The following is a 14,147-nucleotide window of genomic DNA, read 5'->3' as shown; positions in this document are numbered from 1 at the left end:
TTGGCAAAATATGAAGTAATACAATCTAAGCTGCTGGTAATCACAATCATAAAAGCCTGAAAAACTCACTGGCTTTCCTGCAACACCTTTACTTCCTCTCCTTCCTGGAAATCCCCTTGTTCCCTGTGTGAAAGGATCATGAAATGTTTTTAATGTGTTGGTAGGCATTCAGTATATTTAGTAGCATATTATTCTCAAAATATCTTCTGAAATAGTGAGTGACTAGCCTTTGGCCCTGGTAGACCCTTGACTCCTTTTTTCCCTGGAGCTCCTAAGGATCCTTGTTTCCTCTTTGGTCCTTGAGGACCCACAGCTCCTGGCTGACCCACATGGCCCTAAAAATAAAACCCACAGATGACCGTTCAAACGTGCTAACACTGTAATTTAGTAACAACTGTGAGTTTTGTCTCAAAGGATTTATAATCATGCAGAAAAAGGCTTAAAATGTGCTTCATAAGAACTAATATGCAAGTTTACAAGCATCTAGTTTAAAGTGAGTATTAGTCTCTATAGTAAAGTGTTAGCATACACTTTACTACATGCCAAAGTGAAATGTCTTTGTCTTTGTTTTAAAGGTACCATGAAATTAAAATGAGGTCTTTTTAAGAATATCTATTAGCTATTGTGTTCATGTTAATTTGTGTTCACTGATATAAACATCTAAAGTTTGCAGTTTTTCAACTTTTGCTACCTCATGCTTCAGGTTTCTCATTAATTGATATTTTTGAAATGCCCTGCCCCCTTTAAGATGCAACTCATTTTTCATTTGATGTGCTTGAGTTCAACCATTCTCACTGGCAGAGCTGTGATAAAACCAAATGCCATTAGCTGTTTTTTTTTTTTTCAAGGGGAGGAGCTACTCGATGTACCACCCTCTCTTAATTTTTTCACTTAAGATTACGTCAAACGTAGAATAAAAAAATGCACATTTCAAAGCACTTCACAGAACTTTCAATAGCAAAAGCCTTATGTTTTGTTGTTTGTATTGGAAATAAATGAGGATGTAAAGTGTATCTCACCACTCTGCCTTGTTTTCCAGGCTCTCCTTTCTTACCAATTAGACCTATTGCACCCTGTAACAACATATACAATATAGGTCAGTTTTGCCAGATATTTTATTTCATAATGCATGCACCACCAAAGGTAAGTACATACAACTGATCCAATCTTCCCAGGGCCCCCTGAACTCCCTTTAAGTCCAGGCTCTCCCTACAGTGCACAAAAAAGTTAATTTAATTACTCGATTAAAGATGTAAGTTAGTGTGATGTATGTCATTGCACATTATTTCTATGAATATGGTACCAAATAATAAAAAACAAACAAAAAACATACTTTTGGCCCATGTTTTCCACTTTGTCCATCAAATCCTTCTTTTCCAGTCAAACCCTACATTTTGATGAAACATAAATCTGTAATGGGTATCTCAAAAAATACAATACCTCAAATATAGTAGTCCAAACTTACTGGCAATCCTATAACACCACTTGGACCTGGGGGCCCCGTTGTCCCTGTCTCACCCTATACATACAAAAAACTGTAAATATGACCATATATTCTTCAATAGCTTCATCGTGCATAAAGAAGGGCGAGGCACTCACAGCAAGTCCAGGTAGACCTTTGTCACCTTTATCCCCACCTTCTCCCATGTTTCCCCCAGGACCGTACTGTCCTACTAATCCGGATTGACCTCTTACACCTGGATGACCCTAAATATTCACAAACCCACAAAAAACATAAAAACATCAAGAATATGCAACACTTTATCTCTTGCACCAAAACACATATGCAGTCATCATCAAAAAATCCTCACTTTTTCACCAGAGGATCCAGGATCTCCCTTCTGCCCTGGAGCACCGCTCATTCCCTGACAAAAACAAACACACAACATCTTTTTCACAAGTTTACACCAGGTGTTAATATTCTTATAAATGCCCAAAGTGTTTTTGAACCATGTGTATTTGAAGTGCTACAGCCAGATGGAATTTGCATTTTTCCATCTGAAACCTGAAGGGCGCAACATGTTTTTCTGGTGCACTTAGTTGAAAACATCTCAACCTTTCAGAATACCACGAGCGTACCGAGAGTCGCGTGAGAAGAACTGACCAATCAGCTTCATACTTTGTGAAGTTTATTTATAAACTAATTTCGAGAGGATCACGTGCTTATGATTGTTCTCAGCTGTTCCAGCATCAGCTCATGATAACTCGCTATAAATAACTAGAGTTTTTCTTATCTCAATACCTTCGTCTTGAAGAATAACGAATCCTGCCAAAAACCAAGCAGCAACTCTCAACAAAATTACCTACCATTATGGAAAACAACAACTACAACAACAACAATAACAATACCAACAATGACCTTTCCAGCCACCCAACCAACAACTTCAACCTCTTAGAAGAAAGCGATCTCCCCGGATCGACAGTGGTGGCGGCCCAACAACACCCAGCTCCGCACGGTTCTCAAGACGAGCCTGTGAAACAAGCAAGAGGTCGCCGCTTGACACGCTCCTCAACTGTCAGAATACACCTTTAAGCATCGCCAACACCTTCCACTTCAAGACACCAAAACATTACACCGCCCTCTTCATATGTCTCATCCTCCTCCTCCACCTCCGTCCACCCAGCCAAGTGAATTACAGTCACAGAACTCCGCAGGCTACTCTCTGATCTCGGCGTCTACGCTTCATGTCATCAATAAACCGGAACTCCTCAGACTACCTCTGCATAGGCCCTTACTCTCCCAGTTCCGACTTCCACGGGGTCCCCCTAGCTTCTCTCCAGAGTCTCGACTCCCGCAGGAGTAACTCCCAGCCCCTTCCATGCCAGTTATCCAGACCCGTGAAGTCTGTTTAAAATTTCGCTCCAGCAGGAGCCTCTCTCTTCTTACATCTTCCACAATATTATATCCAGCAGCTGGATATAGCATTGATCTATGCTTCTTGGGCGGTTCCTTCAATTGTTCTCCTCGCGTTTGCGTGGGTTTTCCCCGGGTTCCCTGGTTTCCTCACACAGTGCAAATAACATGCACCCTAAGTAAATTGAACACACAAAATTAAAACTATAGTCAAGCTCTTAGCGAGGACACCTCTCCTCAGTCATCTATATCCGTCATTTAGCTAGAAATAGGACAGGGGAATTCATCGAGATCTACCTGAGTTCAAACTCCCTTCTCGCCCTGCAAATGGGAGGGAGCCCAGGGCTCAAGGATCTCATAAGTTCTCTCCCAAGACAGCATTCCAAACAAGTGTGAACTCTTGAAGTATGGATTATACACATTTTGGTGGACTAATTGCTTAACTAATACAAACTCAGAACACTCAAACACTGCAGTGCATATTAATTTTCTCAGTAAAACTCAGTAAAAGTCTTTCAGTCATTTAAAGTATTAAAAAAAAATCCCACACTTAATCATCTTACATCTCTTCCTTTTGGTCCTTTCACTCCAGATAGTCCTTGATTTCCACTCTCTCCTTGGATTCCCTTTGGGCCATGATCACCAACAGAACCTTCTTTACCCTTTTCACCCTGCAACCAACAAATCTGTCCTGTTTATCATTTACAGCACATAACACATAACACAATATACATGTATGCAATGGAGTTGGCAAACATGCAGCATGGAAGTATTTGTACGTACAGACAACCCTTTACTTCCTGCTGGTCCGGCTGGTCCAGTTTCACCTACTGGGCCCTAAAAAATATAAAATCTGAAAAGTTTGGGGTCTGTATATGTATATGTTCTTTTATTCATTAATTTTCCTTCAGCCTAATCTCTTTATTCATCAGGGGTCACCACAGCGGAATGAACCGCTAACTTATCCATCATATGGATGCCCTTCTAGATGCAACCCAGTACCCAGTGCAACATCTATACACACTCATTCACACACATACACTATGACCAATTTAATTTATTCAATTCCCCTATAGTGCATGTGGACTGTGGGGGAAACCCGAGGACCCAGAGGAGACCCGTGTGAACACAGGGAGAACATGCAAACTCCATACAGAAATTCCAACTGGCCCAGCTGCGACTTGAACCAGCAACATTTTTGCTGTGAGGGGATAGTGATAACCACTGAGCCACCATGTCACGTTCGTTTGATGTTTTTGAGAGAATTGTTTTATGCTCACAAATGAATTTATTTGATCAACACACAGTAAAAACAGAAAGATTGTTACATCTTAAAAAAACGCAATTGTTTTCCTATTTTTACATTTTTTAAATATATTTTTACAATTTTAAACAATAATTACTCCAGTTTTTAGTGTCAACATCTTTAAAAATCATTGCAATATGCTGACTTTATGCTCAAGAAACATTTCTTATCGCCATATGCTGAAAACTAGTCGTGCTGCTTAATGTTTTTGTGGAAACCTGATTTTTGTTTTTTCAGATTCTTTTATACCAAATGTTAAATTAGGAACACATAGCCACACCTCAAACCAGTCTGGTTGATTTGTTTGTTTATCATTATTTTTTTTATTTTGAGAGTTAAGTAGAGAAGGTGGGTACCATTTTTGTTTTGAATTAGTTTTCTCCTGTTAATGACAGAGAAGGGAGTTAATATAGTTTATGCTGATGTATTTTTGTTTCTTTCTTCGTTTCAGATTAGCAAGAGATCATCTTAGGAGCTAGCTTAATTTTTGCCCCCTTCTGAGTTAATACACTGTTTTCTTTGTTACATTTGATTTTATGTTAAAACTTTTTTTTTATTTGACCTTGTTGTTAAGTCCCCAGCCAATCTGTTTGAGAAGATGAGAGTTTTCTCTTTTTCCAGCCGTTGCACATCACCCATCATCATTCAGTTATTTTATTTTTTTTTGAGGCCAAACCAAATATTTAGGAGAATCTAAGCAAACTGTCTTTAAACACAATACATAAACTTTGGTAAAATCAGATATTAACTGATTAAGGCATGACCATAAATAAGATTTATAAGCAATATACCTCCTCACCATCGATACCAGCAACTCCCTTCAATCCACTGTCTCCTCTCAGTCCCTTTGGAAAATATTTTTAAAAGTAGTAAGTACAGTCTGAGAGAACTCGTCATCAAAAATGAAGATAAGAAAAGAAAAAAATACAGCCTACTTTATTGCCTTTGTCTCCTGGAGGTCCGATGGATCCAAGAGGTCCATCTTTACCCTGAAAGAGAGAGAGAGAGAGAGAGTCAATCAATACTCCATTAGTTTCCAAATGTGAGAAGTTACACACTCTCATAACAATGAGTTGAATAGAGTAACATCACATACTGGATACCCTGCTACTCCATGGGGCCCGGGCAGGCCTGGTGGCCCTTGATGTCCTTCTTGTCCCCGCACACCTGTCTCACCCCACTGGCCTATGTTTCCCTGTAGCCCCTTTAGAAGATAGCATTCACAGATATTTCATGATTTCTACACAGGTCTTACATGTAGTATTATTGTTATACTTTTCCATTAGTGCTGCTTCCAATATATATATATATATATATATATATATATATATATATATATATATATATATATATATATATATATATATATATATATATATATATATATATATATATATATATATATATATATATATATATATATTTTTTTTTTTTTTTTTTGTAAAGCAAAAGTATGTCTTTCTTCTATTAGACAAAGACAATTAGAGTTTTGTTATATTAATATTAAAATCCTGACTTTTCTCAGCTTTGTAATGGCAGAACAATTTTGAAGCATCCACCATAAAAGTAATCTAAATAACTGGGTGGGTTAACAAACGCCTTCTGAAGTGTAGCAATGGGCTTTTATAAGAAAAATATCCATGTATTAAAATGTGTAAATATATTCATATATTGGCCTCAAAAAACAGATGACACAGCACACATTTACTGTTGGAAGAGCTTAATCTTTGAGTAAACTATTCCTTTTAATCATTATAAGCCATAAGGCAAACCAGCCTGGCACAAATGTGAATTGTGACAAACATAAAACAGATTTACATCCCAAAAGTATGGTATATGAAAACTAGACACAAAGGTACAAGACTGTGCACTTTAATTAGGGTAAGAACAACAATTATATGAAGCATTGTGAACACAAATGAATAATGACAGGGACATATATCACTACACTGTAAAACCCCAAAATTTACAGTAACTCAAACCATTTGAGCAAAACGATTGCAACAAACCATTTAAGTTCAAAAACTAATCCTAATGAGTACTGTATAAGCGTAATCTATTTGAGTAAATAGCAATCAGAGTACAGTAAAACCCAATAAATGAAGAGAACTCAAATCAATTGAGTATTGTAAAACCCAATAAGTTAAGGCAACTTAAACCATTTGAGGAAACCGATTGCTACTAACCATTTGAGTTAAAAAAAATAAAAAATCTATATGAGTACTGTAAACTTGAGGTATTTAATTAAGTCATTACCTTCAATGCTGAGTTCAAAACTCTTTTCAAATGAGTAGAATTAACTTTCAGACAATTTTAAGTTAACTACACTCATTTTATTTGATAACGTTGACTGTTGGGTTTTACAGTGTATCTACAGACACATATTAAAAATTATTGCAATGTATATATATATACGAATAATCTAAGATTGAGAACAAAATGAGACTCGATTATATCATTGTGTTCTTTACTGTGAAAGGCGGAGCTAATTATGTCTCTTCTCTCTGATTGGTGGAAGTAGTTTTTAAATACATTTGATTAAAAAAAGTAAGTAAACAATTAGGTTTTACAAAGGCACATCTTCAGCGCTCACAACAAGTCCGTCTTTAAAGGTTTATTCTTACTGTAAAAAATCTATTTCACTATGGAGAAAATGAAGCTTTATGGAACCTGACAAAAGATTGGAAAAAAGTTTGTCTTACTGGAGGTCCCATGTAGCCTTTCCCTCCTCCTATACCTCGAGGACCCTAAATATTAAAATACATACATTTAAACCAAGACTTTTATTTATTGTTCATGAAATAAAATTACATTATATGTAATAGGCACTCACTGGCTGACCAGGCTTTCCTTTTGGCCCCTCAGGGCCAATTTTGCCCTAAAACCACATGAAAAAGTGTATTTGGATACAGATTGCAAGGAAATAAGTGACACATGATCATATGGCTTGTGAATCAAATGAGGTTTGGTTTAAATACAAGAATTAAAGGACATTGTCTGCGGCTAACTATAATTAAACATGGCTAATGTTCACAGATGTTTGTTGCACTGAAGTTTGTCATCATATTTAGTGATTTATCACATGACATGACTGCTACAGTTTACGAAACCACTAACCTTTTCTCCGGGTTTACCATGAAGCCCTACTGAACCCTCTTTGCCTTTAACACCCTGAGAAAAACAGACCACAACATGTTGCATTATTAAACACCCTATTAAAACTGAACTAGCCATTTAAAATGGATCCAAAGTGCAATAAAGACCACCGAAGAAAAGAAAATCTCCGAAATTGGAAAGAATTTAGTCTGGAGAACTGGGTGTCATGTAATATATCAATTGTTTGGAATTTTATGAAATCATTCCTTACACTGATTCCAGGTTTTCCGGGTTTGCCAGTAAGTCCTCGGCTCCCTGTTTCCCCCTATTTAATAGCAGTCACAGGTCATATTCTTAGACATTAATGTCAGAACGGGCAAACGATGACATTTTCAACAGCTTAATATACCACAAGATGGAGAGTTATATAACTTTAAGAGACTGAAGAGTTTGGAAATTTTGTCAATTAGGAAAGGAAAATAAGCTAACTTTTTTTCCAATGGGACCTTGAATTCCTGGTGCGCCAGGCTTTCCCTGTAAACCCTGTTCAGAGATCAAATTTAATCAGCTGTGTTGTCCATGCAGCAATGGCTAACAAATGCATAAAAGAAGATACCCGGGGTCCTCGAGGTCCTCTGTCTCCATTTGATCCCAATAGTCCAGTTGATCCCTGTAACACAATTTAATATTAACTTTTTGCTAATGAAAAAAGAAGGGGAAAAAAGAGTATTTGGGGCTCTTACATGTGCACCTTGAGTGCCGTCAGGTCCTCGACTGCCTGAAACACCCTGCAGACCCTAATTGATAACAAACCGCGCTAGATAATCCACTTTAACATGTACTGTAGTTAAGCAATGTCATGTTTAATATGCATATACTGCTGGAGTATGACATACATTTGACTGACCACTAGGGAATTTGATATACCTTTCGGCCTTTAGATCCAGTCCCTCCAGGCACTCCTGGTCTACCCTGTTCCATAGTAAAATAAAAACAATGTCAGCAACCTGCTTTAGTGGGTTGATCAGGCCTTAAATGTGTTTGTCTAAAATAATCCTGATCAAAGAAATGAGAATAGCATGGACAACAGTTATTTGTCAAGATATAGTTTTTAAAAATGAAATTGATTTGTTATTGATTCTATTTCTTTCACATAAAATACAGACATTACTTTGATTTAATTCAGCATGAAAACTAAATTATTGCTGTTAAATGCAGTTTATGTCCAGTCTTTAAAGAACTTTCAACGGCTTTAAACTTGACCGGAAACTTGTTCAAGCGCTCGAATAAAAAAAGGCTTTCTACTTGTCGCCAAGGAGGACACCGGCACCCAAAAACATGGCGGCCCAACTCAACCTAAACAGAATGTGAAGAGAAGCGCACAGTAGCTGCTTATGAGGCCCTTTATATATCGCGTCTTTTGCGTGCATGTGCATATTGAGAGCACATATTGCGTGCGCTGGCATTTCCCAGACGCACCTAGATAAAAACCGTCCCGTGACAAGAACTGACCGATCAGCTTTATACTTTGAAATACACACATTTCGGTAGAGTACCTCAGACAAACACAGAACAGTCAAACACTGCAGTGCTTTTTCATACTATGGATGTCAATGATTACAGGTATCCAGTTTTCTTATTTTGTGCAAAAAAAAAAAAAAGACAAACAGGTGAATAATGCGAGAATGTCAAGCTGCTGTGATCAACCCTTGGTAATGTTTTTCAGAGGATATTAAAACTACTGAAAGAGCTGCAGTTTACTTTGTATTTTTATATGTATATTTTATGTTTTAAAAGTAACTTCAAAGTAATCAGTAATCTGATTATTTATTACATTAAGTAATCAGTAATGTAATCAGATCACAATGTTCCAGTAGTAATCAGTAATTTGTAATCTATTACTTTTTAAAAGTAACTTTTTTTGAAGTAACACTGCAAACAAATATACTGTTCTATGTCTTATATTTAATGTTTTTATATAATCATATTTTATTCACTGAATACTATCTATTAATAATACTTTTTATTAAACACAAATAGCATTTATTACATCTGTATTGACTGAATTAAATTAAGAGTCAAAAATAAAACCAATAATTTAATAGTATTGAAATGGGTGCTTGTAAATCAGAATCAAATCAAATCAAATCAAATCAAATTAAATTAAATTAAATTAAATTAAATTAAATTAAATTAAATTAAATTAAATTAAATTAAATTAAATTAAATTAAATTAAATTAAATTACATTAAATTAAATTAAATTAAATTAAATTAAATTAAATCAAATTAGGGTATTTAAATCATTATCCATCTCTTTATTCTAATATATTTAAAAAGTAATGATTTGATGTACAAGGGAACCTTAATACCAGGCTCTCCTTCAGGTCCTTGGTCTCCTGATTCTCCCATTTCTCCCTACAAAACAAACACTTAGAATAGCTTAAAATGAATCTACTCAAACTTTTGTGTTGTCCTCTCTCTTGTAACTATGACAAAGTTCATGAAATAAAAGCTTACCAAAGGACCTGGAAAACCTGAAAATCCTCCTTGGCCAATCCGACCCTTTTAAAGTAGAAAGCTATTTTAATGTATTGTTGATTATGTATGCAAAATCTGATATATAACATTTGTCAACATCATCTGTCACCTTATCACCTCGTGGTCCAGGGACACCTTGGATACCAGGTGAACCCCTTTCCCCCTAAAGATGCCATTTAGATATAATTACTGTGTTTGTCTTGCATTGCAACACATTTTGGCAAATATCTTTGACATTAGTACCTTAGGTCCATCTTGTCCCTGTCTGCCAGGCTCTCCAATAAATCCATCATTGCCCTGAAGAAACAAAGCAATGCTTTGGCTATATGTGTTCTGTTTTTAACCAGATAAAAAAACACTTGTTTCTCACCGTGGGTCCTGGTAAACCAGCAGGTCCAATAGAACCAGTCTCTCCCAATACCCCGGACTGGCCTCCTCTACCTCTGAAGCCTTGTTTACCTGGCAGACCTGCAGCACCCTGATGAAAACAAACCACACATAAACAAAGATGCATTCGCTTGCTCAACATTTACTTATTAGTTTTCCAATCCTCCAATTATTAACTTATTTATGTTTCATTATTCTGAGGACAGCATTTATCTGGCTATGCATAAGTATTGTTTACTTGGCCAGAATTGTTGTAAATAGTTCAGTGAACTCACTTGATCTCCCTTTTGGCCAGATTCTCCTTTCATTCCACGACGTGCTTTTAAACCCTGAAGGTTTCAAGCAAAGACAACAAGAAAAAATTTCACAAAAGGTAGCTTCTCTTAGTTTGGGCAGCACAATGTGATTAAAAATTCCGTTTGGGATTATTGTGACAAGTGCTGTAGCCTGCTGTGATTTTATTAAACTGTTACATAATAAATATTTAATACCTCATAATTCTGTTGTTAGAAATCAATCAACAACTTAACAAGCATTACATATATATACAAACAGAGGGAAATGTAGATGAATGACAACATACTGAAAATGCTCAATGTATATTTAAACTAAAATTCTAAATGTGTACAACATAATGTAATAAATCATAATAAAAGTGTTTAGAAACAATCAGACGTCTAACATATTAAGGAGCTGTTTGAGGTAATCTTACTGGATCACCTGAGGGTCCAAGATTTCCTGGTTTTCCAATAACACCCTAAAACAAAAAAACATGGCTCTGAGCTTTGTTTTATTATCATAGAAGCAAATGAAATGGGGTAACAAAAAATTTTGATTAAATTAAAAGAGATTGTAAATAATTCATAACTCTTCATTAAGAGTGAACCGCAGGCTTACTTTTATACCCGGTGGTCCTGGACCTCCAATGCTTCCCTCAATTCCTACATCTCCCTGTTTCAATAAGAAATACATTTCATAATAAGAGTTCAACTGTGTACATAATTTACAAGTTTTCAGAATATAATATTGGATGCACATACACGCTCTCCTTTTTGACCTGGTGGTCCATCACCTCCTGGTTTTCCCTGAAGAGATTTAATAAGATAAGCAGTTATAGTTTGAGAGAGGAAAGAAAGAAAAACACACTCAGTGACTATACCGAATATCAGATTGATATAACAACTAGGATTGTATTCAAGTGTTTTCAACATCATTGATCACAATGCAAAGGTTAGCACTGTCACCTCAGAGCAAAAAGGTTGCTGGTTCGATTCCTGGCTGGGACAGTTGGCATTTCTGTGTGAAGTTTGCATGTTCTCCCCAGTCCAAAGACATGCGCTATGGAGGAATTGGATAAACTAAATTGGCCGTAGTGTGTCTGTTTATGGGTGTTTCCCAGTACTGGATTGCGGCTAGAAAGGGCAGCTGCTGCGTAAAAGATTAGCTAGAATAGTTGGCGGTTTATTTCACAGTGTGCGACCCTTAAAAAATAAAGGACTAAGCCGAAGGAAAATGAATGAATGAATAAATACAATGTTCATTCACACTAATTGGCCACTTTATTAGGTACACTTTGTTAGCACCAAGTTGAACTCGTAGCATAGATTCAACAAGGTACTGGAAACATTTCTCAAAGATTTTGAACTATTGTACACAGTGACATCAGGCAGTTGCTGTAGATTTGTGATCTGCACATCCATGATGCAAATCTCCCATTTACCCATATCCTAAAGTTGCTCTATATTAAACTGAACCTACGTTTACATGTGTTACCCAACACTTGAGCAGCAACAACACTACAGTGTACTCCATCATCGTTGAGTATGTTTTTTTGCACTAGACTACACTTCCCTAATTACGCATTATGCACAAGCATGATGGCATCGTTTTCATAGACTCAAGTTTTGAGGTGTTTTCATAGACACAACAACAGCAGAATCTTTAAAAGTGTACACTTTGTAACCCATTTTCAGATTTATGTGCATTGAGTCACAAAAAAAGCCATTGTCATGTAAATGAAATAAAAGATTTTAGGCTGAAGATGCTGTTGTGTAAATGCTTTGTGACCTGCGGTGCTATTCTGCTCGAAGAAATCATCACAAAATGGGTAGACTGTGGTCATTAAGAGATAGATACTGTTCAGCATCATTATTCAAATAGACTGGGGCGTTTAAACTGTGATACATTTCAACAGACGGACCCAAAATGTGCCAAGAAAATTGCCATTACACCATTAGCAGCCTGAACTATTAATAAAAGGCAGGGCGGAAGCATGCTTTAATGTTGGTTAGATCAAATTCTGACCCTAAAATGTCATGCTATGAAGTGCATAGTGAACGTATGTCTACATATGTCCAAATTAGAACAATTTCTTGTAATATAAGACAATGAGAGGTCTTGTTCAGAACGGGGCTTAACCAGAATAAAACATTCATGTAAAGGTAACGACAAAACATAAATACATTCAAGAAATACTGTATGTTAAAATGTACAGTAAACACAGCACCTGCGGTCCAAGAGCACCCAGAATACCAGTAACACCATCATGCCCTTCCTCTCCCTGAAATTTTTAACGAACAAGCTATTAGAATATATAAAGTAAATAAATCTATTGGAAATAAAATACTGACTTTACACTGGAAAAATAATTACTGGTTTGCCAGGTGGTCCCCTTGGCCCAATCTCGCCTAGAGGTCCCTGTGAAGAGAATTACTATTCAGATTTCACAGGTTTTAGTTCATGAATTTCTAAGGCTTTCCTTTAATAAGAGGGCTTGTAAATAGCAAAGTGTTTCTCACAGGAGGTCCGCTGACGCCTGGAACTCCCTTCAGCCCTCTTGTTCCTGTGTGTCCCTTTATTAGTTAAAAATTGAGTTATGAACATGACAGATTGAGATGTCATATTTGGATAAATTAAGTTTTGTAACATACTGGTGGTCCTGGTGATCCTGTGAATCCAATACCCCCTTTCTGTCCCTGGGGAGGAGATCATTACAGAAATAAAATGACCAGTTTGCTAATCATTTTTATATGGTTGAGTCAAATAAAATGACATACAGATGCACCAGGTGGCCCCATGAATCCCCGTGGTCCTCTGGATCCGGGCAGCCCCTGTTGTTGTTGTTGTTATGCATGTTATAAAAATGTTTTGACCTTGTAAATTCTTTATGTACAACCACCACAGACCTTTTCATTAATACATACTGTATATTCAAAAGTTTAAGGTCAGTATATTTTTTAACGAATGTTCATTCAGGAAGGATACTTGTGTGAAAGATATTTTTTTCTTTTCATTAAAGAGAACTTATTATGCAAAAATCCTTTATTAAGAGTAGCAGTGTGTGAATATAGCCAGCCTATAATCATAAAAAAAACTATTAATCCCTTTTTTATAATCACTCTTGTTTAAAAACACTCTCTAGGAACCCTTTGATTGACATTCTCCTTTTTTACACCATCGGGGAAAGCCCCGCCTATTAAGGACGCTCTCTCCCTCATTAGCATAAACAGCCCTGAGTGAGAAGCAGCCATCCACTATTATGCTGTGTTCACACCAGATACGACACATGCAAATAAATTGTAATTTCAAGAGTTCACACTTAGCTCATGACTTACGAAAGCTTATTTGGCATGCTGTCCCGGGAGAGAGCCCTGAGCTCAAGGGATCCTCGAGTCCAGGGCTCCCTCCCTTTGTGGGGCGAGGGAGACTCAGGGCGATCTCAAACTCCCCCGCAGCTAAGGCCAAGGTGAAGTTCCTGAGAGCGAGACGACTAGAAAAAGAGACTTAGGTTTAAGTGGTCTATAATGCAGAGCATATTTAGGCTTTGAGAGAAAACCGAAACCACGGGGGAAATGTGCCAGCTCCACGCAGAGACACCAGATGCTCAAGTAAGGAGCCAGAGCCATTGGAATTCCTACTGGTTGCTGGGCCGCCGAGCCACCTATTTTGGATAAAGGTGGAAGAA

The 14,147-nt window shown here is 36.9% G+C and overlaps 1 protein-coding gene across 1 annotated transcript in view; it reads right to left on the bottom strand.

Moving 5' to 3' along the window:
* Positions 1–14,147, bottom strand: part of si:dkey-21p1.3 — a 38,552-nt gene that overhangs the window by 847 nt on the left and 23,558 nt on the right. Inside the window, exons 14-45 of the mRNA XM_087264041.1 lie at positions 13,240–13,293; positions 13,114–13,158; positions 12,982–13,035; positions 12,836–12,880; positions 12,690–12,743; positions 11,224–11,268; positions 11,081–11,134; positions 10,896–10,940; positions 10,459–10,512; positions 10,167–10,274; positions 10,040–10,093; positions 9,906–9,959; positions 9,776–9,820; positions 9,612–9,673; positions 8,153–8,228; positions 8,000–8,053; positions 7,873–7,926; positions 7,278–7,331; positions 6,994–7,038; positions 6,863–6,907; positions 5,257–5,364; positions 5,096–5,149; positions 4,952–5,005; positions 3,418–3,525; positions 1,812–1,865; positions 1,600–1,707; positions 1,466–1,519; positions 1,334–1,387; positions 1,156–1,209; positions 1,020–1,073; positions 228–335; positions 70–123 (exon numbers count right to left, since the gene is read on the bottom strand). Of these exons, the coding sequence (XP_087120167.1) occupies positions 70–123; positions 228–335; positions 1,020–1,073; positions 1,156–1,209; positions 1,334–1,387; positions 1,466–1,519; positions 1,600–1,707; positions 1,812–1,865; positions 3,418–3,525; positions 4,952–5,005; positions 5,096–5,149; positions 5,257–5,364; positions 6,863–6,907; positions 6,994–7,038; positions 7,278–7,331; positions 7,873–7,926; positions 8,000–8,053; positions 8,153–8,228; positions 9,612–9,673; positions 9,776–9,820; positions 9,906–9,959; positions 10,040–10,093; positions 10,167–10,274; positions 10,459–10,512; positions 10,896–10,940; positions 11,081–11,134; positions 11,224–11,268; positions 12,690–12,743; positions 12,836–12,880; positions 12,982–13,035; positions 13,114–13,158; positions 13,240–13,293 (1,965 nt within the window). The remainder of the gene's footprint in view (positions 1–69; positions 124–227; positions 336–1,019; positions 1,074–1,155; positions 1,210–1,333; positions 1,388–1,465; positions 1,520–1,599; positions 1,708–1,811; positions 1,866–3,417; positions 3,526–4,951; positions 5,006–5,095; positions 5,150–5,256; positions 5,365–6,862; positions 6,908–6,993; positions 7,039–7,277; positions 7,332–7,872; positions 7,927–7,999; positions 8,054–8,152; positions 8,229–9,611; positions 9,674–9,775; positions 9,821–9,905; positions 9,960–10,039; positions 10,094–10,166; positions 10,275–10,458; positions 10,513–10,895; positions 10,941–11,080; positions 11,135–11,223; positions 11,269–12,689; positions 12,744–12,835; positions 12,881–12,981; positions 13,036–13,113; positions 13,159–13,239; positions 13,294–14,147) is intronic.

This window comes from Danio rerio, chromosome 8 (genome assembly GCF_052040795.2).
Source record: "Danio rerio strain M-AB ecotype USA chromosome 8, GRCz13ab, whole genome shotgun sequence".
NCBI lineage: Eukaryota > Metazoa > Chordata > Actinopteri > Cypriniformes > Danionidae > Danio > Danio rerio.
The sequence above is the reverse complement of the archived record's forward strand: the minus strand, read 5'-3'. Positions and strand labels throughout refer to the sequence as shown.